General features: G+C 38.6%; 1 protein-coding gene across 50 annotated transcripts in view; it reads left to right on the top strand.

Annotated features, from left to right (window-relative positions):
- The window catches only part of msi2b (musashi RNA-binding protein 2b), a 413,958-nt gene that overhangs the window by 328,655 nt on the left and 59,491 nt on the right, over positions 1-25,812 (top strand). For all 50 annotated transcript variants that reach the window (XM_087282615.1, XM_087282616.1, XM_087282617.1 and 47 more), the window contains 2 exons: positions 4,274-4,388; positions 14,582-14,656. In XM_087282615.1, the coding sequence (XP_087138741.1) occupies positions 4,274-4,388; positions 14,582-14,656 (190 nt within the window). The remainder of the gene's footprint in view (positions 1-4,273; positions 4,389-14,581; positions 14,657-25,812) is intronic.

Genomic DNA, 25,812 nt, shown 5'->3' with positions numbered 1-25,812 from the left:
TTAGTTTCAGAGTTTTCGTTAACTTTTTAAATGTTTTATTTCCACTTAACTTGTAGTAATTTCAACTGTATGTAAAACTGTGTTAATATAAGCAATTGAAACATTTTTATTAGAGCTGCACGATATTGTAACAATCTAATATTGGGATATTTTTATATTCTGTGATTTACATTACGATATGAATACAATTTCACTATAAATAACTATTTGGAAAGAATTTTTAATTTTAGATTGATTGGGGTGATTCTGCAGTGGAGTGCGTAACAATACGAGCATAGATAAATTCAATAAAGAAAAAGATAAACAGCTTTTACATTTATTTTTTACAAACTATTGAATTGTATTCAGGTGTACAGTAATTAAATAATCAAATGTAAAATAATAGTGCTCAGTCTTCATTTTATAATAAATTTATTGAATAAATCGTAGTTAATTTGTTGAAGTTACAAGCGGTACAATTTTTTTAGGCTTTTCAATTTTCTGAAAAACCCTCACACAGTCGTAGGCCTCAAAAACACAGCGAAATGATCAATTATAATCTAGACTCAACATTGAATATCTTGCGATGTGACTATTGCAAATGATCACATTGCAATATCGATGCTGAAACGAAAGGTAACACTTTATTTTGAGTATAAGTAGACTGTCTGCTTAATATCTGTTCAACTTACACAAACCCTAACCCCAACAGTCTACTTGTAATCTAAAGAGAATTAGTCGGAATGCATATTAAATTCAACAAACAGGCCGTCAAAATAAAGTGTGAACAAACGATAGAGTGTGCAGCCCTAATTTTTATACATTTTTTGTGCAATTCCTTCTGGCCCTTTCTAACTGTCTCAGGATACCTTTTTAAAAGTGCCCTAGATCTCTACCTTCCCTGACATTCATACATGTGTTTCAAATCCCACACTTCAGCAGTATAGCGTGCGTTTGCCATTAGTCCGTCAAACCAAAGCTCTAGAGAAGAGCAGGCGAGCGTCTGTAATATAAATGGACAAATAGAGGTTGACATGGTCAGGTCAAGAGCGTCCACTTTGACCTACCAGAGACCCCACTAGTGCTCATAGTCAATTCCAATAAAGCGTTCATGTGCATTTACCACCATATACTTACCCTAGTGATGGACTGGATACATGCACCAGCAATCAGTCTGTCAAACATTACATACCCTCGCGGTCATCTGGGCTGAAATAAAGCACGGTGGTTGAGGCTTTTGTTGACACATCGTGCACAATGTTAAGGCTGAGATTTCTTCCCCAAACCCACGGATCCTCCATCGCCGAGCTGTACTTAATTTTGATGCCGGTGTTTGCAGTTGGTCTGTCACTCTCGACGCCCACTCTGTGTGTTCTGTCATGAGCGAGACTCTTAACCGTGCATTGTGGAGGAGGGCGAAATGTCAGTCAGCGCAGCAGGGAAATTATCAGCAGAAGGCGGCAGGGAGCTGGTTGGGGGGTGATCAGGAAAAGTGCCCCCGGGTAGAAAGCGCTCCGTGTTGAGGATCAGATTGGAGTGGCAAGACAAGTTAGGGAACGATGAGGAAACAAAAAAGTTTTTGGGTTTTGTAAAGAATGCATCCTTTTTCTGCCCGAAGACAGTAGACGGCATGCCTTCGCAAACACGCAAACATCAAACGCGCTCTTAGAAACCAACAGCGACACTAAGGCAGTGCATTACCGACTGGGATGTGCAAATGCTGTGTTTGTTTGCCTTTTTGCTTTCATTTTCCGTAACGAGTGATGTGTTATCTTTAGGAGCGCTCTGATAGTTTATGTTTGCAAGGTGAAACAAGCTACACAATCTCCTGTGGTTATGTATTTTTTTATTAATATCTGTGTAGTTTAAGTTAACTTTATTTTAGCTTTGATTAGTAGTACACTATAAGGAATTTCATTTTATTATTGAATACTCTGTCTATTCTTCAAGAAATGGCAGAAGACACATCTGATCATCCAGCAATATTCTATTCTGTTTCAATTCTATTCTATTCTATTCTATTCTATTCTATTCTATTCTATTCTATAGACTATTTCAATGTGGTCATGTCATTGGCCCATAAACAATTCCTGCGTGTTATAAAACTATTTCATAACTGTAACAAGAGGCAATTCAATCATCACTTAAATATCTATTTTAACGATCTTGGCGCAAAGTCTAAAGCGCATTGCGCAAAAACATTAAGGGCATGTTTAAATCCATGTTTGCTGTTTTAAGGACGGAAAAATGTGGTTTGTGCTGTGGCGCCTGGTCTAATAGGGTTGTGGTTAATCTCTTGATGAGTTTTGGGTGTGCCTTGAGCATAACGTGCATTAAACCAATCAGAGTCTCATCTCCCATTCTCTTTAAGAGTCAGTTGCGTTGCACCATGGTGCATTTGCTATTTACTAATGGACACTGTAAAAAGAAATACTAAATGCTTCACTTGCGAGTAAACCGTTAAAAAGGTCATCTGTGACGCAATATAAAAAAAATGAGCCCCCTCTATTCGGCCTCTTTACTTTCTCTTTACCTTTAATCTTTACTTTACTCCTTTTGTGGATAAGGACAAATCTAAACTTGTTTTTGTTAAAACAAATATATACTGTATATGAATATCGAAAATAATACTGCTAATAATACCATTAAAATAAAAATGCTAATTCAATTCAATTCAATTCAGCTTTATTTGTATAGCGCTTTTACAATGTAGATTGTGTCAAAGCAGCTTCACATAAATGGTCATAGTAACTGGAACAGTGTAGTTCAGTTTTTTAGTGTTTAAGTTCAGTTCAGTTCAGTTTAGCTCAGTTCAGTGTGATTTAATCATTACTGAGAGTTCAAACACTCAAGAGCAAATTCATCGCTGCGTAGCTCTACCAATCCTGAGCCATGCGAGCCAGTGGCAACAGCATAATTGTCATGAATAAACTGAAGGAAAAAAAGCCAGCATGAAGGTAGTGTTTTTTTATATTAAATAATGATTGTTGTAACATTTTGATCTCTTATTTTTTTACATGTAAAGATATTTGTGTATTACTGTAATGGATATGCTATTTAAACAACGTGGCGCAAAACGTGAAAATTAGGGTTGCGCTGGTCTGAAAATAGCAACAAATTGCACCAAACACATCTTGCACTTTATTGTGCTGAGTGTATGATAGGGCCCTTAATGTTAAAACAGTTATTATAACATTATTTATAAATATGTGGCTATTTTTGGATTCTCAGAAGCTATAGAAATTAAAAATGTAAAACAGGAAATACTTGAGACCATTGTTTTTGTTTACATCCCTTAAAATGGCCTATGCTGTTCTATTCTATTCTGTTCTGTTCTATTCTGTTTTATTCTATTCTAAATGTTTTTTTCATTGCATTTGAAAAAAAAAAACATATACACACTGCTAAATAAACTACTTCACATAGTTCATGTTTTACTTTGCTAACTAAATGATGATAAAACTTTGGCAACTATCTGAAATCAAATATTATTTATTATTTTTTTATTTATTTGTTTTAATAATTACAGTTGAAGTCATAATTATTTGCCCTTTTGTATATATTTTTCCCTAATTTCTGTTTAATGAAAAAAACCAACACATTTCTATACTTAATAGTTTAATAATTAATTTTTTTTAGATTTATTTTTATCTTTGACCTGATGACTATACATAATATTATGCTATATATTTCTCAAGATACAAGTATTCAGCTTAAAGTGATATTTAAATGCTTAATTAGGTTAATTAGGCGGGTCATTGCATAATGATGGTTTGTTATGTGGACAATCAAAAACAAATATTGCTTAAGAGGGCTAATAATATGGACCTTAAAAAGGTAAAAAAATAAATAAATAGCTTTTTTCTATTCAAAATAAAACAAATTAGTTGTTGTCCAGAAAAAAAAATATTATAGAAAATACTGTGAACATTTTCTGCTCTGTTTAACATTATTTGGGAAATATTTGAAAAACAATTTCACAGGACTAAAAATTATGACCTCAACTGTATTTGTATTTATGGCTTTCATTTTATTTTGTTGTAGTAACTGTAATAATCCAGCTTTTAAACGTAAACCGTTCAACTGGGTGGATCCAAACCTTTTTAAAATGCATTTTTCTAACAGGTGATGTGTTAGGAAAGCTCTGATAGTCTGTGTCTGCAAGGTGACACAAACCACACAATCACAATCTGTGGGCTGTACATTTGTAACACTTGGACAGCTTGTTGATGCAATAAGTGGCTTTATTAGTTGCTAGCCCACTGAGACGCCATCTTTTGTGCTGTATCCACAGGTAGAATGTAAGAAAGCCCAGCCGAAGGAAGTGATGTTTCCTCCGGGGACGCGGGGGAGAGCTAGAGGTCTGCCCTACACCATGGACGCCTTTATGCTGGGAATGGGCATGCTGAGTAAGTGTCATCTCAATTTCCTGCTTACAATTATTCATACATTAACACTGTCAATCACTACTGTAATCTGATCGTCGACAGGGATGCTTATTTGAAGTCAGCATGAAACTGCATTCAGACGTTTTACTTTTGTAATGCGACGTGGCTCGGAGAGAAAAGAAAAATGTAGATAGGGCTTTATTTTATCCGTAGGGATTTGATTGGATTGTGAAAAGTGGGTATTATGTCTGGACCTGCACAGTTAGCTGGCAGTGATCTCTCTATATGATCGTGATTGAAGGTGGAGGGTTCAAAAATAAGAGTGTAAAAAGTAAAGTAGCTTCAGGGCGAGTCACCACATCTCAATGAAACATTGCAATGATTTCTTTTATTTAGACTTTTGTAAAATGAGCCAAAAATCTTTTATTTTGCAAATGGGCTCAGGAAGATTAGATTTCACGTTGACTTAGAGAATACTTTCTGATTTGGTTTTGTTCACTAACTGGGTGTGCACATTTTTGTTTTTTTATCTAACTTTTTTTTTTGTGAAAAGGCAAATAATTTATCTGTAAGTTTTTTTTTTTCAACTACTAAACTTGGAATAAAATGAATGAAGTGAAACCTACCGTACATAATCTTTAAAAGTGGATTTTAATTGTAAATATTTATATATATTAGAGATGTGAACCTACACTGGTCTTACAGTTCTGTTACGATTATGATGCCATCAATTCGGTTCAATTTGATTTCTCGGTGCATCACAGTGCATTGACAATGCTTTCCATACACAAGCTCATATTTTACTTTACAGCACAACAATTCTTGTATTTACATTTATTAACATTTATATATTATTTGTATACAAACAGTCAGCTATACAACTGTACCTTTAAAAACTCAAGCACATGCACAGAACAACATGAGCATTTATAGCAAATAAACAAATGTAAATTTCTCGCTCACTTTCTGAGCCTTGACGAGCAAGTTCCTATACCTTTAAGGATTTAGCCCTGTTCACAGATATGTGACATTAATAAACGACAGTGACGATCACAGCTGATCCATGATAGACGCGATGTGTGTATATATATATATACTGTCTCAAAAAATCCAAGCAAAATTAATTCTGTCAGAATTTCATCAAAATACCTCCAACTTTAATAATATTTTGTAATTAGATGGCAAATAGATCAAATTATATGATATGTAAACGTTTTCCACCTCACCTGATTTATATCACCGCATGACCTTGTTAAATAATGATAACCCAAATGTTGACAGAACACTTCAAGTAAATACACCTTTTGTCTAGTTTTTACTCGGAAATTTACGAAGGAATCGTGAGGTACTGTAGCCTTTTAGTTCTCGTAAACCTTTGATCAAACTCTTATCCTCATTCAAAAACACCATTTTTATTTCAGCCTTACAAAGCTAAAAATATAATATAGTATCTTTATGCCACCGTTACGTCACTGCCAGAGAAAGTAAATAAAAGGATTATTCTTATGCACAGATTGTGTTGTTATTCCTGTACAAAATTTTGTCATTCTTATTCCCGTAGTAAAATAAGCAGTCTTATTTTATATGATATATTATTGCTTTTTCTGTTATTGTTGTTTTTTAGACGCTGTGTATTAATTTTTTACGGATTATATTATATTTTTAGAAATTTGGTATTACAAAAAATTAATGAACATTTTGTATTATATTTGTATACAAATTTAAAATGATATTAGTGTTTTTATTAATGATTAGTCCAATTTTATATGTCTCTATTTAGTCAAGCTTTATATTAGTTTAAGGATCAATTCAATTAAACTGATAAACTAGCTGAAATGTAGTATTTCGTATAAGAAAACTAATTTTAGTTTCAGTTTTACTGAACTGTGATCATTCAGTTCTGGTTGTACATTATTAAATGTATGTGTTATTAATAAAAGTTAATTAATGCACTCCACCAAGTAAAAATTCTGCATCGATGTGAGTCTAGATGGAGTTACACACTGGGTGTAATTTTAGAGTAAATACTGTCTCATGATGACCTCCGAAAAATATGGTTGTTTTGAAGTAATACTCCCAAATATGTCTGTTCACGCTTTAAGCATAGATACTGAGCTTGATGGCCTGGAACTAGTGCATCACTGTAAACTCTGAGAACAAAATGCCAAATCATAATGTTGGAACAGGCAGACAGGGAGAAGCAACAGCCCATTGAAAGAGCTCCTCAGAGAGAGCAGTGGGACCGGTGCTCCAATGCTGGCACTGCGCACACGTTAACGTCGCCACGCTCTGCTAGCGGCTCTACGACTGCCATGCCAGTTGAAACTCCTCTCCATTTCTGCTGGGAGCCCTGCTTTAGAGTCTTCACGGATACAACGACACGTGCATGTGTGCTATCACAGAGACAAGCGCTGGATCCCGTCAAACACCAGAGCCATCATCCCGACACCGGCAAGAGCTCGTCTTGACGTTTTTCTGTAGATTTGACATGCGTCAAGAGGACAGGAAACGTAGAATCAGACAAGTATACCCGCCTCTGCACTCCCCCCCTCCCAAACTTCAACCCCCCCGCCTTCAACCAGCTCCAGTGACAAGAGATAATTACTGTGAGATTGATCGTCTGCTGAAAGTAACTGAAGCAAATAAATCGTTTGATGCCTGGTGCAGAATGCGAATGGCAGCTAATGGTTGAAGCTGCAGGAGAGGTCGTCCTGCCCGTAATTTGACTTGATAAAGCATCCTCGCCGGGCCCGCATGAAATATGCTATTGATATTCAGCCAGTTCCGCTTCCAGCCCCACCAAATCCCTAACCGACCCTCACCAGAGCAGGGCCCCGCATTATAATGCTAAATGAAGAGGAAAATGTAAGTAATGTTGAGTTATGAACCTCTGATTTCAACAAGCCGACCTCCAAGGAGGTCAAATTTGTCCGTTCGTCAAATATTCGCTGACCTGGCGCCAACATTTAGCGCCCCCTAGAATTTTAGGAGTCTATGATATCATACGACTTCACAGTGCCGACAGCATGATGTCAGCTCAAGTTGACTCCGGTTGAGGTTGATGAAATTACGCCGCAAGTGGGTGTCATGAGCTTATTAGGGTTTAAAGAAGATCAGTGTTGAACAAACAGAAGGGAGGAAGATGGAGACGGGGGGAGCAGAGAGCCGGTTAAAGGGGGTCGCGCTCGCTCCAATGCAACACCGTCTTATCTAAATGAAATTGGAAAGCAGGACAGCGAAACATTCCTTTTGGTAATTTGCATACAAAAATCAACAAGGCTCATTATTTAAGGAACCGCAATTCCTTATGTGCCGAAATCTCATTAGAGTCCCGCTCTGAGCAACGGTGTTTACCACACCTAATCGAGCTATTTATCTTTATTGTGCTGGGCCTCATGTATGTTTGCTAAAATTAATACACATCTCAGCCAGCGCAAAGTGCAGCTTTACCAGATGGATAATTGATTTTACAGTGAATCGAAACTGTTGAGCCATAAAATGGGCACATTAGCATGCATATTAATAACGCAAATAAGAGGGCGAGGCCGTCGCCACTAGGCCAGATTAAGTGACAGTCTTTATTTACAACGTTGCCGGGAGACGGAAGGTGTCTAGAATAGTGACGCTGTGCTTTAATGAGTCTTGTCTCTGGGCTCAGGTATCTCTCTTTCTCCCCCTTGCGTTTAGCATCGTCTGGCTCAGTCGTGTCTCCCACCGAGTAGCTGTGACTGCTACATGCAGGCTTGCCACTTGTTATTGGACGTCAAAGCTATGGCTCTTATGGCATGCTCCTTTGTTGAGCCTGCAGCTCGACATTGAGGCTTAGCTTGGTCATTAAACAGAGTAGAGCCATTTAGGTCTGTTGGTCAGCTCAATAGTTTTATGATTGTTTCTCTCTCTCTCTCTCTCTCTCTCTCTCTCTCTCTCTCTCTCTCTGTGTGTGTGTGTGTGTGTGTGTGTGTGTGTGTGTGTGTGTGTGTGTGTGTGTGTGTGTGTGTGTGTGTGTGTGTGTGTGTGAATAAACATGTTATTTGTCCTTATTTTGTTTACTAGGGACAACTTTTTTGTGTGTAGACTATTCATTTCTGAACAGCAAACCATTATCCCTGCTGTCAGTTCAACTTTGCACTTTAAGACTATTTTCAGACTTGTTTATTTGATGTTAGACCAACAAATAATTTTGCTTCAGTAACGAAATTTCAACTTTGCCATCATAATATATATTCTACCTTACAAGGCTCCAGATTAACACTTAAAATCAGTATGCGAATGGTGAACATTTTTACATATTGAACACACCAATACCTGATTTTGTAGAGCTGGACATGTAGTAATAATAAAACATTTTGTCTCTTAGAAATTAACATTTGAGAATCGCAGGAGCATGAGTTTGGATTCAGATATAATTGATTTTCAAGGGGTCTCAGCAGGGTGTTTTCACACCTCTGGTTTGAAAAAAGTCAGGAAAAAAGTCCAGCTTTGTTTAGGTGGGAGTGTCGAGTGGCGAAAGAGGAAAGAGTTTGCATGAAAAGGGGAGTTTCAGTATGTGCACTACAGCTAGTTTTCACAGAGGCAACACAGACGCAGAGGAAATAGACAGTGATTCGGAGAGCAGCATTTACAGTGGATCTGAGAGCTGTGTGGAAGTGGAGGATTTTCAGTCCATATTATTATATTATACTATATTATTTTAGTGATATTACTGTAAATTTAATAACTGAGTCATTTTGACTAAGGTATGTCTTTAAAAACTGAAAGAGTACTGCTTGTGATACTAACTAACTGAATAAACATAAACAAAGCACATCGATCATAAACTGACCAATAAAATTCATAAAAATCATAAAATTACCAAATCAGGACAGGACAATCAACTCAAAACTGGAACCTTGTCTGATGAGTGACAAATCTGCATTTCACCATTTTCAGATTTGAAAAGCTCTCGGGTAAAATATGTTTCTCAAACAGGGTGTCCGCGGGGTTGTAAAAAGTAGTAAAAGATAGTAAATAAAATTAGCCAAAATTAAGGCCATTAAAAAGTATTAAAAAGTAATAAACGTCATTTGACAAGGTATTAAATTTTCGAGCCCAGATTTTTAGATAAATTTTTAATTTGTGTCAAGTGTACGCCTTTATTCTAAATTTTGCGTGGATTTATTTATATATTGAGAGTAGGACCTGAGCGCTCTCATGTGGAGTTCGCGCGCGCACTGAAACAAACCGGTGGGTACCCGGCTGGCTTGCTGCCAACCATAATGGCAATTTTGCATTTGATTCAGTAATGAAATTAAAACGTGGGGAACGTCTCGGGTTACGTATGTAACCATAGTTCCCCGAGAGGGAACGAGACACTGCGTCTAACCAGAACGCTAGGTAATCCCCTAGCATTCTGGTTAGACGCAGTGTAGAAGTTCCCTAGATGGGGAACTGTAAATCAGCGCATAACGAGACTGAGCATTTAAAATGATGCAAACCGAAACCTAAACTTTAAAAGAGTTATAGAAGTGAGACTTTTCTTTCTTTTGTCCGTTCCTTCTTGAGATGTATATTATTTTTCTATTTAGTTGCTGATGACTGCTTTACAGCTTTCAGCATTGAATTGGATGATTTATTATAATACTTAGTTTGTTTTGTAGCAGAAATATAATTTGTTTAATTAACATGCATATAAAAACAATAGTGCAAAATAAAAATTTTTTACTACAATGCATCATTTTTGTTTGATGCAAACCATAAATTAATTTTTCATAGTCGGACTTTTTATAGCAGATAACTCGCATTCAGGCACATTCAAGGCAGCTTGATATTGAGAAATGTAATTCATTGTTAGTATTATTGTCATCATCTTCATCAATAATATTCTATAATTATTAGACCTTTGTTTTGCACAAATATTAATAGGTCATCACAGAATTAGTTTGATAGTTGTTTCTGGTTTTTGTTAGTCCTAATTTATCTTGTTTTAAAATACAATAAACCCCTTAATATACAGTTTGCAGTGGTGCTCATTAATGTTTGGTGGGTGCTCCTACATTTGTTTCTGGTGCTCCTAAATATTTGAAGTTGGGAGCACCGGTGCTACCAAGTAAAAAAGTTATTTTCGAGCCCTGACACACAGAATTTACACAGAGTTTAGCACGGTTGTCTAACTCTGCCAAGAATTCCGGGTCGAGAACGGTTTGTAATCGTGCCACGCTGATCCAGGCTCAGAAACAACCGTAACTGTACTGAACTGTTCTTAGAAGAGCGACTATTGACATTGATGACATATATGACATTGATTAAAAACTAAGGACAAAGGCCCATTGTGACACCTTGATTAATCCCTCTGCTTTACTTAAATCTATGTTATCTGCAATATGTTATTCCATTTGAAAATATATTACATTTATGCCACTACAGTTGCAGCTCGTGCTGGTAGTAAATTTTTTTAAAAGGTATTAAAAAAGGTTGTAAAAGATAATAAATTCAACTCAAGAAGTTCTGTGTGTACCCTGTCAAAAGTACATTTTTGTCACGTTCTAGCAGACCACTGTAATCCACACATGTGGATCCACACGCGAGCTGTGCTGTCATCGCAGGGAAATTAAAACAAAACCTTCCCTGCGGCACATTTGTAAACACTGACGACCCATGTCTCCAACAATTCTTTTACTACTTGTTTGAATTATGGTTGGCAACACAATGTGGCATCTCTCTGAACACTGTAACAGGTAAAACAGTCTTTGAAGCTATATCATGCATATTAATGAAGTTCACAGTAGAGCACGCTGATTGGTTCGAACCAAGTCTTTCTCATGATTTAATGAACAGATGTGCTGGAATCTCAATGACGTCACTTTTTTTTTTTTTAATCTCCATGCTGGAATTTTCACAATGATCTCATCGTTATGACCGAATAAACAAATTTGCTCTAAACAATGCAAAAACAACTATTTTTTTTTTTACTTTTTTTGTGAAATATGTCTTAATAATGTTTTTTAGCAACATGGGACATAAATACTAATTAACATCTCAAAAAATGTGTTTTGTAGTGTTGTGACCCTTTAACAGAAACAGCACCATTTCTAAAAATTTAACAGCTTCATTCATTTTACATTTGTAGATCATTGTGCATAAGTCTAACAACCCCACTACTATTATAAAAAGGTAGTCTTAAGAAAAAAATTCTTTTTATGCTTTTAACAGTTATACAAAACTAAAATTTAGTTCAAATAAAAATGCATAAAATGCATGTTGTGCTCAAAAGCTGTTTTGTTACGGTTTTGGTGTGTTCGGCGATGTGTCATACACAACAGAATGTCATCTATTATCACTTCATCAAATTGGTAGTGGCTCCTGAGCAACCCCTAACAAAATTTAGTCACAGTGGCAGGGAAAAAAGGTCACAAAATGTGACCATTTACTCACAGTCTGGAGGCCTGCCATACCTTTTTAAGAAAGAGTTCAGAAAACAGAAAAGCTGTGGAGTTGACGAGTCTCTGTTCTGCATGCAGTCAGGAAGCAATGCTGATTTCTCTCTTCTGCGCTTTGTTCCCATAGGTGTTGGCCCTACCAGTATGTTAATCCCCTACTGTCAACAGAACCCCATCCCTCTACATTTAAAGTAATCTCTCTAAATGTCACAGGAAAAGCCCATGTCATGTATATTTAGTCTGGGCGTCTGGCATTTGCTCCTCCTTAAGAGTAGAGTACACAGAGCAGCTGTAGTCTCCAGAGAGACAGAGGAGCCTAGATATTAAGGCTTCACAAACATATGATACAGCACTTGGGAGAAGCTGAGGTAAAGATGGTCACCTTGCCGCAGAAGTATGATTACATGAGTTTTTTATGAAGTTGAAAATAATAGAAATCGATATATCCTGAAAATTTGTAATTCTGTGATCAATAGGCTCTATGCAACCTAGAGTTTTGAAGCCAATGATTAACTTCCGGTAAATGCTTAAAATGACTATTTTCAATTTCACAAGGTTGTTTTTACAACATAGATGTTGTAATGTTATTATAATAAATTCAATTTAATAGACTTAAGCATTCATTTAGTTGTTCAAGCATAAAATGAGATGAGCGTGGTAACCAACAGCGCCCGTCAGTAGCAACAGGCTAGCTCAGAAATTCCATTGAAAATACTGGAGTATAATAAACGGTCATAATTTAAAGACATGGCAGAGGGAAATGGAATTTAATGTAGTGATTCTTGTCCCATCTGAGACCCACTTCATATGGTATATCGAACAGGCAGTGAAGATTGCAGATTTTTTTAAGAAATCAGATCTTAAACGTGACAATTTTGTAATGGAAAGACAGGTAACCGGAAGCCATTGGGCTGCCTGACTCTAAAATAAAAGTCCATGTGCAATTAGCCCATTTGGCCCACTAATTTCACCTTTAATTTTATTTATTTTTTTACTTTTTTGAAAACTGCTACTGACCCCTCTGACTTTATTTGTAGGAGCAGAAAAAGTTCAAACTTTCTTCAATATTTATTCATTTATTTATTTCTATTTTGACAGAGACGGACAGAAAGTCTCACAGCTATAGACTGACATGAGATTAATACATGATGACCAATTTTCTTTCCTGATCTATTTCAAGGAAGACTGTGTTCTGCAACACTTCTGTCCACTTCAGGCAGTAGTATATTTAATACTTTTATCCCTTCCATCCTCCTCTCCCCGAATCCCTCAGAATTGAACTTTCCTCAAGAATGGTCTTTGATTTTAAAACCGACTCTGTGGTTTACATAGCATTTACTGCAAACGGCACAAAAAGCCTCCTTTCAGAAGCAGTCAATAACGACAGAAAACTTCATAAAAGCGAGTTATTTCTTTTAAGCCTCTACTATAGCGCTGACCCTCACCAAAGAAACTTTGACAGGATCAATATCTTCACATAGACTACTTCCCACCAGTCTGCCTCTGCAATGTCAAACTGAATTGATCCGAGTTATGTCTAGCCTAACTTGTGGTGGAGTATATTTATTCTCTCCAACACCAACTCACATTTGTGGCCGAGAGCCAAGGATAAGCCACCAGCGATCATTTGGTGCAAGCTCTCGCTGTGCGCAGCCAATAACTATTAGTGAAATCCTTCAGGTGTGTTTGGGAGGAAAGAGACGTGGTGAATAGCACACGTTCTGTAGGATTCTGAAAAGAATGATGTTAGAATAGAGTCTATATATATATATTGTTTTCACACCCGCTTTCTCAGGCGTTCATAACAACAATATGGCTGATATGTTCGCTTGCATTGGAAAACGTTTTTTCTTTCTGTTTGAAAGCCGGCCAGATAATTAGTGTCTAGGCTCGCTCTGTAATAAGCCATTGTGACAGAATAAGAACAATGGGTCTTTGGGCTCCAAAGAGGGACACACGGTGGCCCGCCGCTCAGTGTTGGCAGTGAGACAACTCAGGCATGTGTGTTGGGTCGCATCCCACTTTTTCTTAGCAGCACGAGCAGGACGCGTTCCAGTGTTGTAAACGCTGCTGATGGTGTGTTTTTGCAAGCAAGATGTATTTCAGATAAGAAAATAGTCAAGGGGAAGCCAGCTCGCTCGCCCAAGCGTCATCATTAAAAAGTTCTGCCTCAGCAAAGACGGCAAGAGGCGGAAAAAAACAGATTGCGGCCTTAGCGCGCTTTTGCAGCGTTTCGCTCCACTTTCGAATGACTTCTGCAATCGCTCAATCATATTGGTACCATCCTGATGGTATTAGCGTGCAGGAGGCCGAGGCTGCGCGATGCGGAGGGACTTTAATCCGTGATGTCCTGCCACAACTATCAGCCTGCCATTGTCTCGCGCTGTCGTGTCCTTCATGATCGATTAGACCGGGCTATAAAAGAAGGGTTATCGATCAATGACAGTGGAGAGGTGAGAAAAAAAAGAGAAGGGAGGGAGAGAGATGACAGCCGCAGACATGTCCGTTCCCTCAGCAAGGGGAAAAAGAGGGATGAGCCCAAGGGAATGAAGCGAGATTGTGTCTTGTGATGTTTATGCTGTTCATCACGGCAAACTGAAGTTCGCTAGCCAGCTAATCTGTTACATTGCGCCCTCACAGGGAGAGCTGTGGTTATGTGGCAAAAAGAGAAGATGCTTCCCCTTATATCCTGTGTGTATGTGTAATTTTAAATGGCATGCTGATTCATTGCTGTGATAGGGACGCTCTGGGCGGTCTGAACGGTTTATCACATCCCTGGATTTTCTTCTCTCCCCTCAGGTTATCCAAACATTGTAGCAACGTATGGCCGCGGATACACTGGTTTTGCCCCGAGCTACAGCTACCAATTCCCTGGTAAGTTCCATCTTGTTAAGCTCTGTATGGTGCTTCTCTCTCCTGCTGCTGTCTGGTAATGGCCTCCCTGCTGACCGGCAAACTCACAAACACCAACATGCACCCGTCGCTACACCCCATGCTGAAAAACTTTATAGTGCCACTTTATACTTAAATACACATTCACATACTCAAACGGTATACATCTCAGCATACAAAGACACACATATTGCTGAAGTCGACCCCCCACTGACACTCCACTTCCGCATGTTTGTAGCTTTACAGATAACACGGCCATACGAGATGCTTCTAAAACCCGTGTGAGCTACAAACGAGCCCATGGGCATCTTATTTTCCATCCTTTCACAGATATAATTCTATACTATACAATACAATTCATCAAATCATCAAAATCTTGACTCAGCAGGGTTTTAGGCCATACTGACAAAGACCGTTTTTTTTTTTTTTTTTCTGGGATAAATGTGATGCAGCTCTATTATTTCATGGCTCGGCCTTTCATAACATGATGGTCTGAAACTGAATGTGAATTGTTTATCTTATTCTGCTCATTGGTATAGATCACTGGTCACCAAACTTGTTCCTGGAGGGCTGGTGTCCTGCAGATTTTAACTCCAACCCTAATCAAACACACTTGAACAAGCTAATCAAGGTCTTACTAGCTATACTTGAAACATCCAGGCAGTTGTGTTGAGGCTAGTTGGAGCTAAACCCTGCAGGGACACAGGCCCTCCAGGACCAGGATTGGTGACCCCTTGTTTAGATGATACTGCTAAATTTATTAATTAGACACATATATCATACACCCAGCACAATAGGCGCAAGATATCTTTGGCACAATTTGTTGTTATTTTCAGAGCAGCGCAACCCTAATTTTCACTTTTTGCACCACTTTGTTGTACTTTGTAAATTATGGGCATGCTGGTCTAAAAAGGAGGTGTGTTAAGGCGCATTATTGGCGTATTGCTATTAGAGTTGGGTTGATAGACAATGCCATCGTCCGTCGCCGATGGCCGATAAACATCACAATGTTGAGCCGGCATCGCAATCCCCTGCCCCACCTCCATCGAAGCAGTAACCTGCTTGCGAAAAGTACACAAGACCCCATTTACACTTAGACGTCTTAGGTTTAAAATGCCATTTTAGAACGAAAAAGATCCACATCCACACTGGCCACACAAACCAAGTTTGTTGACGCCATTATAACGACACAGATCAGATCACAGCCAGTGATCTCGTGGAAAAGGTGATTGACAGGTGGTAATTTGTGTGTAACTTATCTTTATTTATTTATGATTTTGTTATGGGTAAAACAAAGACCAATAGGGTCAAGTAGTTAAAACTGTAGGCTACAAATAATGGATTCATTATGAATTAATTAATTGTTCATAAATAATTAATTCACCACTGCCTACAACGACGATGTCATCATGATGTTTCTCATTAGACATCGAATGATGTCAAATTGGTCAAATCCCAATCCTAGATGCTATTTCGAGGAACTGAAATAGACAGCGTCATTAACCAACTTAAAACTGGACTGAAGTCTAGCACAGAGCATGTTTGTAAAGTGCCTGTGCAGGACCAAGTGCTTAAACATTGCTTAATACACACAGGATGTACAGCAATACACAAATATCTTTACATATGAAAATTATTATTTTCTACATAAATATAAAAACCACTACCTCCATGCCTCTTTTTTTTTTTTTTACTTTTTTCAGTTTATTCATGATAATTTTCATTTGTATAATGTTGTAGTTATTATTTATAATATGTATATTTCTAATTGCTTTAATTAAAACAAGTATAGATTTGTTCATCTGTCAGGATTTGGAGACATATGCGTCACCATATGGTGCATAAGAATAAGACGTGTTTTTGGATATAACTCAGGTTTTTGACCACACTTCATTATTATTGTTTATTTATTTGTTTGGAAATTAGAACTGAATTTAGAAATAGTTTTGAAACAAATCTTTGCGCTTGACAAACAAAATAAATATGTAGACTAATTGATGTCTTCAGTGGAGTGCGAGCAGCACTGCTTTCTTATTCTTGAAAGTAAAGAACTAAAACTATTGACTAAAATTAGAGGGCTCATTCTTTAATATCGCACTGCAGATGGTCTGTTTAACCGTTTTCTCGCTAGTTAAGAATTTAGTTTTTCCACTTACAAAGTCTGCCATGTAAATAGCAAATGCATCAAGGCACAATGCAACTTACTCTTAAAGGGAATGGGGTATGAGACTCTGATTGGTTTATTGCATGTTATGCTCAAAGCCACCATAACTCATTAAGAGATTAAGCACAACCCTGTTAGACCATGCGCCTGGCGGAGAGCGCATTTTTCTGTCCTTAAAAAAACCATAAGTGGATTTAGACATGCCCTTAATGCTTTTGCAACATGTGCTTTAGACTTTGCGCCTAGATCGTTAAAATAGAGGCCGTTGTAGATAAACTGCTAATGCAAAGTCAGTCTACTTTGATTGCACCTTTTTTGTATTTGTATCTCTGTAAAAAAGACAAAGGCAGTCTGGTTAACTGAGGTCTCTCAGGCTGATTAAGCCATTTACAAAGCTAGTATAAAAAAGTCCATGTAGATGTGTCTACTGTGCAATGAAGTGAATTAATTCAATTATGCATGGAATAATTACAGAATTATAGGAACTTCAAATGAGTATGTTCTTCATAAACCTGAGACAATGGCTCTTGACAAATTTCAAAGCGGCGTTGTGTTCACGCAGTTGTACATACAGTATGCAGCTGTATATGTAGCGTTCCTCATCTCCGTGCAATCAGAGTATCTTCAAGAGGGGTTGCAACCTTATTTATGTGCATAAATTTTTCATGTTTGTCAGTTGCTCAGAGGCCCTCATTGCAGATGAAATTCTTCTTTTGACACGGATGTTAAGCGTAAAGGTGGCTGTTTGTTGCATGGAGAACACTTCCCCTTTGATGCCGGCAGACAAATAAACCTCAAACAATTCATACAGGCGTCCCAAACTAACCGTCGAGCGCATACTGAATATTCCTGTGGCGACTTGGATAAATAAACGAAGCATTGGGGTTGGGGGGGGTTGCGAGAGTAATGGATAATGAGGAAGTGTAAATTGGCAGGCGCTTGAGGAAGAGCTGCTGTGACTAAGCCCGGTTAGGGGGATTAAAACATTGTAGGCTCACTCTCTACGGCAAGAAGTCTTAGCCTGGTGCCATGTTAGAAACCGTCCTGAGCCTAGCAATGCAACCAATGAAGTCACCTATATGTGTAGGCCTGTATCTAAACGCTAAACTCCCACCTGGCGCTATAAATAACTGGATGGATAAACACATGCAGGTCCGCCCATGCCAAAAGCCTCATAATGCTAGCTGAAAAGCAATCGAGTGTATCGAAGGCATATTTTTAGTTATATTGACCCTGAATATAGAGCTGAAGGTCTTCCTGGCATATGACTCACTGGAAAATAGGCTACAAACCGCTCAACTTAAACTGCAGTTCTCGTACAAAAAAGGGGGCCTTTTTTCTCTGCTCATTTAATCCCTAGGCTTTTCTTGTAAAATGATCTGCCCAGTGCCACTCCAAAGGGGTCCCCTTGCGCTTCCATTTTAGATGTTGTCAATGACCTTGGTGTTGAACATATAGGGTGAAAAGGCTTTTTTCCAGGCTGCTTGTAGCACCTGGGATTTACTATAAGCTAGGCTGCAGCTAAGGTTAAAAAATTGACTGTTGAAAAGAGAGAAGGTAATTTTTTTCAAGGCACTTCTTGTAATCTGCACAGGTGACTGGATTTGTAACAGGTCACGGGGGACGGCGCATGCATTTTCTTAGAGTCTATGCATGTATGCAAGCTAACATGTTTCTGTTTTGATTTCTAATGAAAACAAGAAATATGAAGGGCTAATCAATAGCACTCTTGTTAAAATTAAAACTGTAATGCTACAGTATGTTCGTATGATCGATGTACAAGGGTATGTACCTTTCTTGTCTCGCTTCGGGAACAACTTTGATCATGGATGGATTTAGTGTTTTCTTTGCCCTAGAGACATACAGGCATAAACAACCAGTGGCGCTATAGCAGAGTTCCTGAGCAAGTGTTGCTGCCATTGTCATTTTCATACTAACATGTCCTCTGGTAGATAAGATAAGAAACCGCTGACAGGATCAGGCCACCTTCACAGTTATCTCCCCCTTCGCCAGGACACACACACACACACAGACATTGTTCTTCTCATTTTTATGAGACCAAGAAGGGTGTTTCTGAGGCAATAAATCCATGAGAAGCACATCGAAAGCTCTGAGTCTTTCCAGCAAGCCAGTGGATCTATGTGGCTTTCCCCAAGCTGTGAGGGAAGATCTTGTCATTTTGGCTCGAGTCCTTAGGTTAAGGTGGTAAGGGAATATAAATATATATAAAATCTACTCTAAATTAACAATGATCTATATATATCTGAAAAGTTATATTCTTTGGTTTTTAATTATTTAATTTCATTCAAAACTCTAGGGTTTGACAAAGGGTGTGACAGGCATTAAAACCTCTTGCTTCCTGAGCACTGGCAGTGCCAAATTGATGCAAATGCTAAAGGCAAGGCAAGTGTACTTTACATACACAGTGGCAATTCATAAATAGGAATAAATAGAATAGAGACAAGTAAAAAACAAATAATAAAAGTGATTAAAAACAGATTAAAATGTGTTAAAACAGGTTAAAAAGAATGAAAAAGAAGAGAAAGACGATCTGTCAAATGTAGCAAAGTGCTCATTTAATAAAGGCTTTATGTTTTAAGTCTTGATTTGAATGTACCTAATGTTGGAGCACATCTGATCATTTCTGGAAGCTGATTCCAGCAGCGGGGGTGTAGTAGCTGAAGGCAAATTCACCCTGCTTTGACTGAACTCTTGGAATTTCTAGTTTATATAATCCTAAAGATCTGAGTGATCTGTTAGACTTGTAATCAGGGTTATATTTGTAATGTATTTGGTCCTAGGCCATTAAATGGTTTATAGACAAGTATTAATACTTTAAAATGTATTCTCAAAGTAACTTTAAGCCAGTGTAAAGACCTGAAGATAGGTGTGATGTGCTCTGATTTTCTGGATCTGGTCAGAATCCTGGCAGCAGCGTTCTGGGTGAGTCTTTTTGAGAAGGCCAGCAAGGAGTCTATTACTGTAATCCAACCTGCTGCTGATAAAACCATGAACAAGTTTCTCTAAATCCTCACTAGAAACAAAGCATCAATTTTTTTCATCTAATTTTGCAATGTTTTTGAGATTATAGTATGCTGATTTACTTGCTGCTTTGACATGACTACTGAAACTCATCTGACTCCAGAATCACACCAAGATTCTTGACCTAAAGGCAGGGTCCCAACAACTGTGCCTTTGTCTTTGGGTGATACTTCCAAGCTGGTCAGGACAGGTGAAACCTCAGGACTGAAACTAGTCATGCTGTTTTTTATCTGTCCACCTTCAAACTCTGCCCCCTCCTAAAACACATAATAGACAGGACATCTTTGATAAAGAAATTCTGCTTGTTCGAGTCTCTGGGACTGGATTCTCACCATTCATTTTTTACAACAGTGGTGTTGATCTAGAGAAATGCAAGGAAAGGTGGTCTTAGCTTCATTATATATGTAGAATTTTCTAGTGGGACTGTTGTTGTTTAGCATTTTCTTTCATTTCTATTTGATCTTGCCAACTACTTACGGTTTTCAAAGCGGCAAATCATCTCTGCTCATCTCCATTCTGCCACCATTTCTGTGGTTTGACATGGCTGCAACTGATGAGAGCTGAAAGATGTACCGACGTCAAGGTCACCACCCCTCTCGGCCCAGTCGGAATGAACAACGTGTTAGAACACCATCCTTTATCTCTCATTCCTCCATTTATCTCTCTGTTCTCCTCAGGAGGAAGAAGAGGGAGGGCTGGAATTGATGCTTCACTTTTGATTAGGGCCCAATCAGTTATGCAAACACACAGGCTGTCAGGAACGGGGCCCTCTCTCCATTCTCTGCTGTGCAACCCTCCGCCGGCCTCGTCATACAGATAACACGACCATGCTCGCAGGATATTGGAGTGCAAACAAACAAATAAAGATGCCGCTTTGGCTGACCAGAGATGCTCTTTGTATGGGAGGCGAGAGAGGTGGAGAAAGAGGAAATTGGGAGATGACTGAAAGAAGAAGCCCAGTGGCATTTGCCTAGGGAAGGTATGATATAAACTTTGCCCTACTGAGACTGGCAGCGCTAACAGACTTTAGGAGAGTGGCACTTCTTTTTTTTTTCTTCTTCTCTTTGACCCATTGTGAGGAAAGAATCATAAAAGCAGGAGAACGAGAGAGAGAAAGAGCGAACATTTGAATAGGCAACAGTGAAGTCTCCTGCAGCTGCGCTACCCCATTCAGCTCTTCACCCAAATTAGCTCTAATTGAAAAGGCTGCTTATTAACTCAGTAGGCATGAGGCAAACACATTCACCACGTTACATGCTCAAAACGGGGACCGCTGAGCTGGACACGCACTCGCCACACACACAGCTCTTAAAACCGTATCCTGCCGCTTCATTTAGGGGTAATTCTTGACTGACGTGGGCTGCAGTGGGCAGATGTTGTGTGTGTGTTTACAGCGTAAACGGCGTGCAGAGGTCATTTTGGAGGTCGTTTCATAGCGATAGATTAGACAGCCTGTCTCATGCGCCCTGCCTGCAGTAATCACACTGATGACTCATCTGCTGTTCCCCTCAGTAAGGCTGAATCCCTGTCATATCCCATTCTGCACTGCAGAGGCGGTTTAACCAGTACGGGTTTAATTATCAGCTTGTATCAGATCCACAACTCAGACATGGAACTCTGAATGAAGCTCCTTCTTTTGCCTTTAGGGAAGCACAGCAAGATGTCTCATGACACAGTGCAAACTCAGCCAATCAGAGCGAAGTTGATGTTTAGTATACAGTTGCTGTAGTTGGTGAAACTGATAAGAGCATGTTCATGCCAGTCAAATATTTCTACCTGGATCTTGCAAACTGTATACTTTGAACAAATTAAGATGCCTCTGTCTCATGATAGAATGAGAGAATACTTCAAAACCATGTTGTCAGTGTTGATGCCGTTTCTAGTCTGGAAAAGTGTGTCATAAACACACTCAGGATTTAGTATAGTATTGAATATGTTGATTTATTCGGTCTTGGCCGAATAGATCTGCTATGCTGCTTTGATTATTCTTGCAGAGCAAGTACCAAGACCTGCTACTACCAGTATATACATAGACATGCCGTCTGAGAATATAACACACTGCTGCTGCAAGCAAAATATATGTGTAACCCCCATAGCAGATCTAAACACGGGTGGAGCTGGGGTAGAGGAGGGTCTTTGAAAAGCGCCGCAGCTTGACTGCATAAAAAATTATACCGAGAATTTAAACTGATGAGGAGCAAGCTGATTGGCTGCTGAAGTGACAGCAATCAATCTCCTGCACCATATAGTTAATGATGCAGGAGCAGATTAGGTGACCTATCATATGCCTGACCACGCATAGAGTTTCATGGCAGAAATTTCACTAATACATTGTTAAACATATTTTAACAATTAGTCATGACAGCATATGTTTTTAGTTCATTGTAACTTATTAATCTAAGTGAATCATGTTCTTAATTTGTAAGTTATGCAAGCTGTTTAAAGTCAGTTTAACATAATATAAGTACAATGGACTCAAAGGGTTAATTTGATTCAGCTTAATAATTTAAAGCAACCAGGATTTTTTGTTACAGTGTAGATACTTTCTGTTAGGGCCTTTTCTTGCAGTCTGTGGCCAGATACACACAGTGCTTAGCATAAACTAGTAGACCCCCTTTTGAAAAGGATATCTCAGTGAAAGTAAACTATATTTTTTGAGGCATTATGTTCATTAAAATAGGATTTTGGTCACCGAAGGTCAATTTTGGAATAGAAGGGTTAATATTCAGTATAGACCCTGCATTTGAGCCCAAGCCCATTGGGGCCTGACTTTTTTATGCCCTTAGGGCTGGGTTTTGGACCCATTTTCACGTCATAGCAAGCGCGCATATCGGGCTTCGAGCCTGCTTTAGAAAAAAAATGCACAAAAAAAAACGTTTAATGAGATCTTATGTGTGCGGTCAGCCACACACAATGGAGAACATAAAGAGAAAAATTGCCAATGACAAACTTAAAACTGTGAAAAACGCTTGAGGAAAGGCAATCTTCTGGTCAACTTTACATTTAGAGACGATTTTAAATGATGAGCAACTGGTTATGCACAATGCACACTTAAATTGTGTAAACTCACTGTGGACCACTTACCATTTGGATATCGAAGTCACTTGAAAAACTAAAACTTACATTTAAAAAACATTTCTCTACATTTTTCTTATAATAAAAAACTGAACGAAAAAACATCAATTTTTCTATTAAATAAAAATCTGGTCTATTTTAATGGCTGTAATAGTATAAGCTGTTTGGCAGAAAAAAGACAGGCTTCGGGTCACACTCTGGCCAAAAGGGCAGGGCTACAGCCTTTGTATCTCAGGCCAGGACCAGGCTAGGGCTTAAATTTAAGGCATGTGCAGGGCTCTAGTTTAATATTCAAAAATGTTATGCTTCTCTTTATTTTTCATCTTTATTACAATTTTGTGTCATTTTTTCCATCTGCACATTAATTTTGGTGTACTAATTTTTGGACTGTAATCTTAAGTTTTTATTTTAAACTGGTTATAGTTTTGGCTTTGGTACTGACAAATCTATTGTATATGCACAAATATATTACTGTTAAGAATCCTATAGAAAAATTCATTTAAAAGCTACATCTGTGATATACTTCAGCACTGCTTTATTAACGCTTTACTTGCATTAGCCTTGTTATGCTCTTTGCAGCAAAGCATTTAAAATGTATTATTATATTACTCAACCATTAGCTTAGCATCAGCCATCTGCCATTTCTAACTGTCGTGCTAACCACAGATCTGCCTGCTTATTCATAGGCGTCAATGAGAAGTCAAGTACCCTCAGATGAGCTTCTTAAAGAATCTAGTCTGAAGAGTGGGTGACTTTGCCTGCCCCCACCTCCCCCTGCCCAGATTAATCCCTGTGCCCTTCTACCAGAGATATAGTATTTGTCTGGCCAGTAATTGCCCTCATCAAGGAGGCGGCAGACTGCAAAGTAGGGCGTCAGGCAGCCAGTAGAGGAGACCTGTCCCTGGGCCGCAGTCTCATTATATGTGCTCATGCTGATGGCAGTGATTGGACCTGAATCCAGGGGGCCGGGAAGCCGCGGGGGTAGACAGGCTGGTTTGCTCTAACCATATGAGGTCTCACTGATGTCTCGGCAGGTTCTGACATTAGCAGGCAGACCAGATCTGGATCTTTCAAATCCCCAATGTCATGATCTTCAGCAGAGTGACAAAGTTCACCTCTCGCTCCACGATCACCCTCTTGATCTTCCATTCTTGTCTTGAGTTGAACTTTAGATCCTGAATTAAGATCCTGTTTGCCAAGCCCGTGGCATTACACATTTCTGTATTTAACCAATGGGGTTGTTTCCTCACTGGCCATACATCAATACGACATTCAGATGCAGTGACTAAGCCCTGTGCGTTCCCTGTTGTATTCCTAGGCAGTAACTTGAGTTTTCTTAGTTAAAGCCTTACCGGCAATATTTATGCAGTGGTGTCAGGTTGTTCTTTTACTCTATTTGTTCTGTGCACCAGAACTGATATGTATTTTCTTTGCTGCTCATTACTGCTTTGAAAAATGTCTCTGTTTTGAGTGGTTGTAGGTTTTATTGCCTCATATAAAGTGGCGTCTTCTCTGAACTGCCTCCCCTGGCACTGCTTCGTCCCCTGGGAACAGTTACATACTTCTTCCTCCAACCCCTCCACCCCCCATTTTACCGCTCAGAGCACTGTGCTGTTTGTAGATTAAGCATGAAAAGTAAACCAGGAAAGAAACAGTGGTTTAATAACCTGGAAGGTCGATTTATGCTCACAGGCCACTTTATTAGGTACATGTTACTTGCACCTTGAAGCTGACGTAATTCTTCTATGGCCTAATTCCAATTCTACCCTTTAGCCCTTCCCCTTACCCCTACCCCTTGTTTTGCGCGTTCACATGAAGTGGTAGGGGTGTCCCAATTCTCTTTAGCTTGAAGGTGTAGGGCTTAGAGGAAGGGCTAAGTAGCCCTTGAAACAGATTTTTTATGTCCACACTTGAATCCAAGGGGTAAGAAAAATTACACCGCAAAATGGGTGCAGCCAAAAGTCAGGAGATACTTAAATTAGCATTTTTTTGTCATTATTATAAATTTTTACAACAAACAAGCACATGTTTAATTCATTAATTTGAGCTTATTGTCACATTATATCTTTGCCTTCTGTGTTTTTCTGAAAATAAATACCAACTGGAATAACTACAGCAGTCGCTGTCTCGTATGAAGAGATTGCTATGACATATGATGACGTGTGCAGGTGTTGTAGTGGTGTCCCATTTCTTAGAGGTAATATTTGAAGCCCTTCCTCTTCACACTCTGTTTCAATGGCCAATGGGAAGAGGTAGGAGTTAGACCTTAATCTATTAATACTGGTCCAGTTACCGCAGATTTATCAGTTGAACATCAATGATGCTAATCTCTCTAATGCCGTTTGAGAATAGGGAACTCATTGTCAAGTTTAAGAAACCAGTTAGAGATGATTTGAGCAAAGTGCATAATTGAACTGGGGTTACCATCAAAAAATGGACATACTGTTGAATTTAAGGGATGGACATGGTCAACAACAATACTCAAATGGCATTAAATCAGTGCTCAATTGGTAGGCCCAAAGTATACAAATAAATCCCAATACCATTACACCAGTAGCTTGATCTGATGATGGAGAATTATGCTGTTTATGCCAATTTTCGACCCTACTATCTGACAATGTTTTGTTGTCCAAAGATTTCACTTCTTAACTGGTAATTGGGGCACCAGTGTGATCTGCTGCTGAAGGATACCTGCCTTAAGGTTCTGCATTCTGTGATGCTTTTCTGCAGACCTTGCCTGTAACAAGAGGCTATATAAGTTGTGGTTGCTTTTCAACCAGTCTGGCTATTTTCTTGTGCTATCAACACAGCGTTTTCACCGCTCACTAGATATTTTCAGTTTTATGACCATTTTATA

The sequence above is a fragment of the Danio rerio genome, chromosome 15, assembly GCF_052040795.2.
Source record: "Danio rerio strain M-AB ecotype USA chromosome 15, GRCz13ab, whole genome shotgun sequence".
Taxonomy (NCBI): domain Eukaryota; kingdom Metazoa; phylum Chordata; class Actinopteri; order Cypriniformes; family Danionidae; genus Danio; species Danio rerio.
This window is presented reverse-complemented; position numbering and strand designations above follow the sequence as displayed.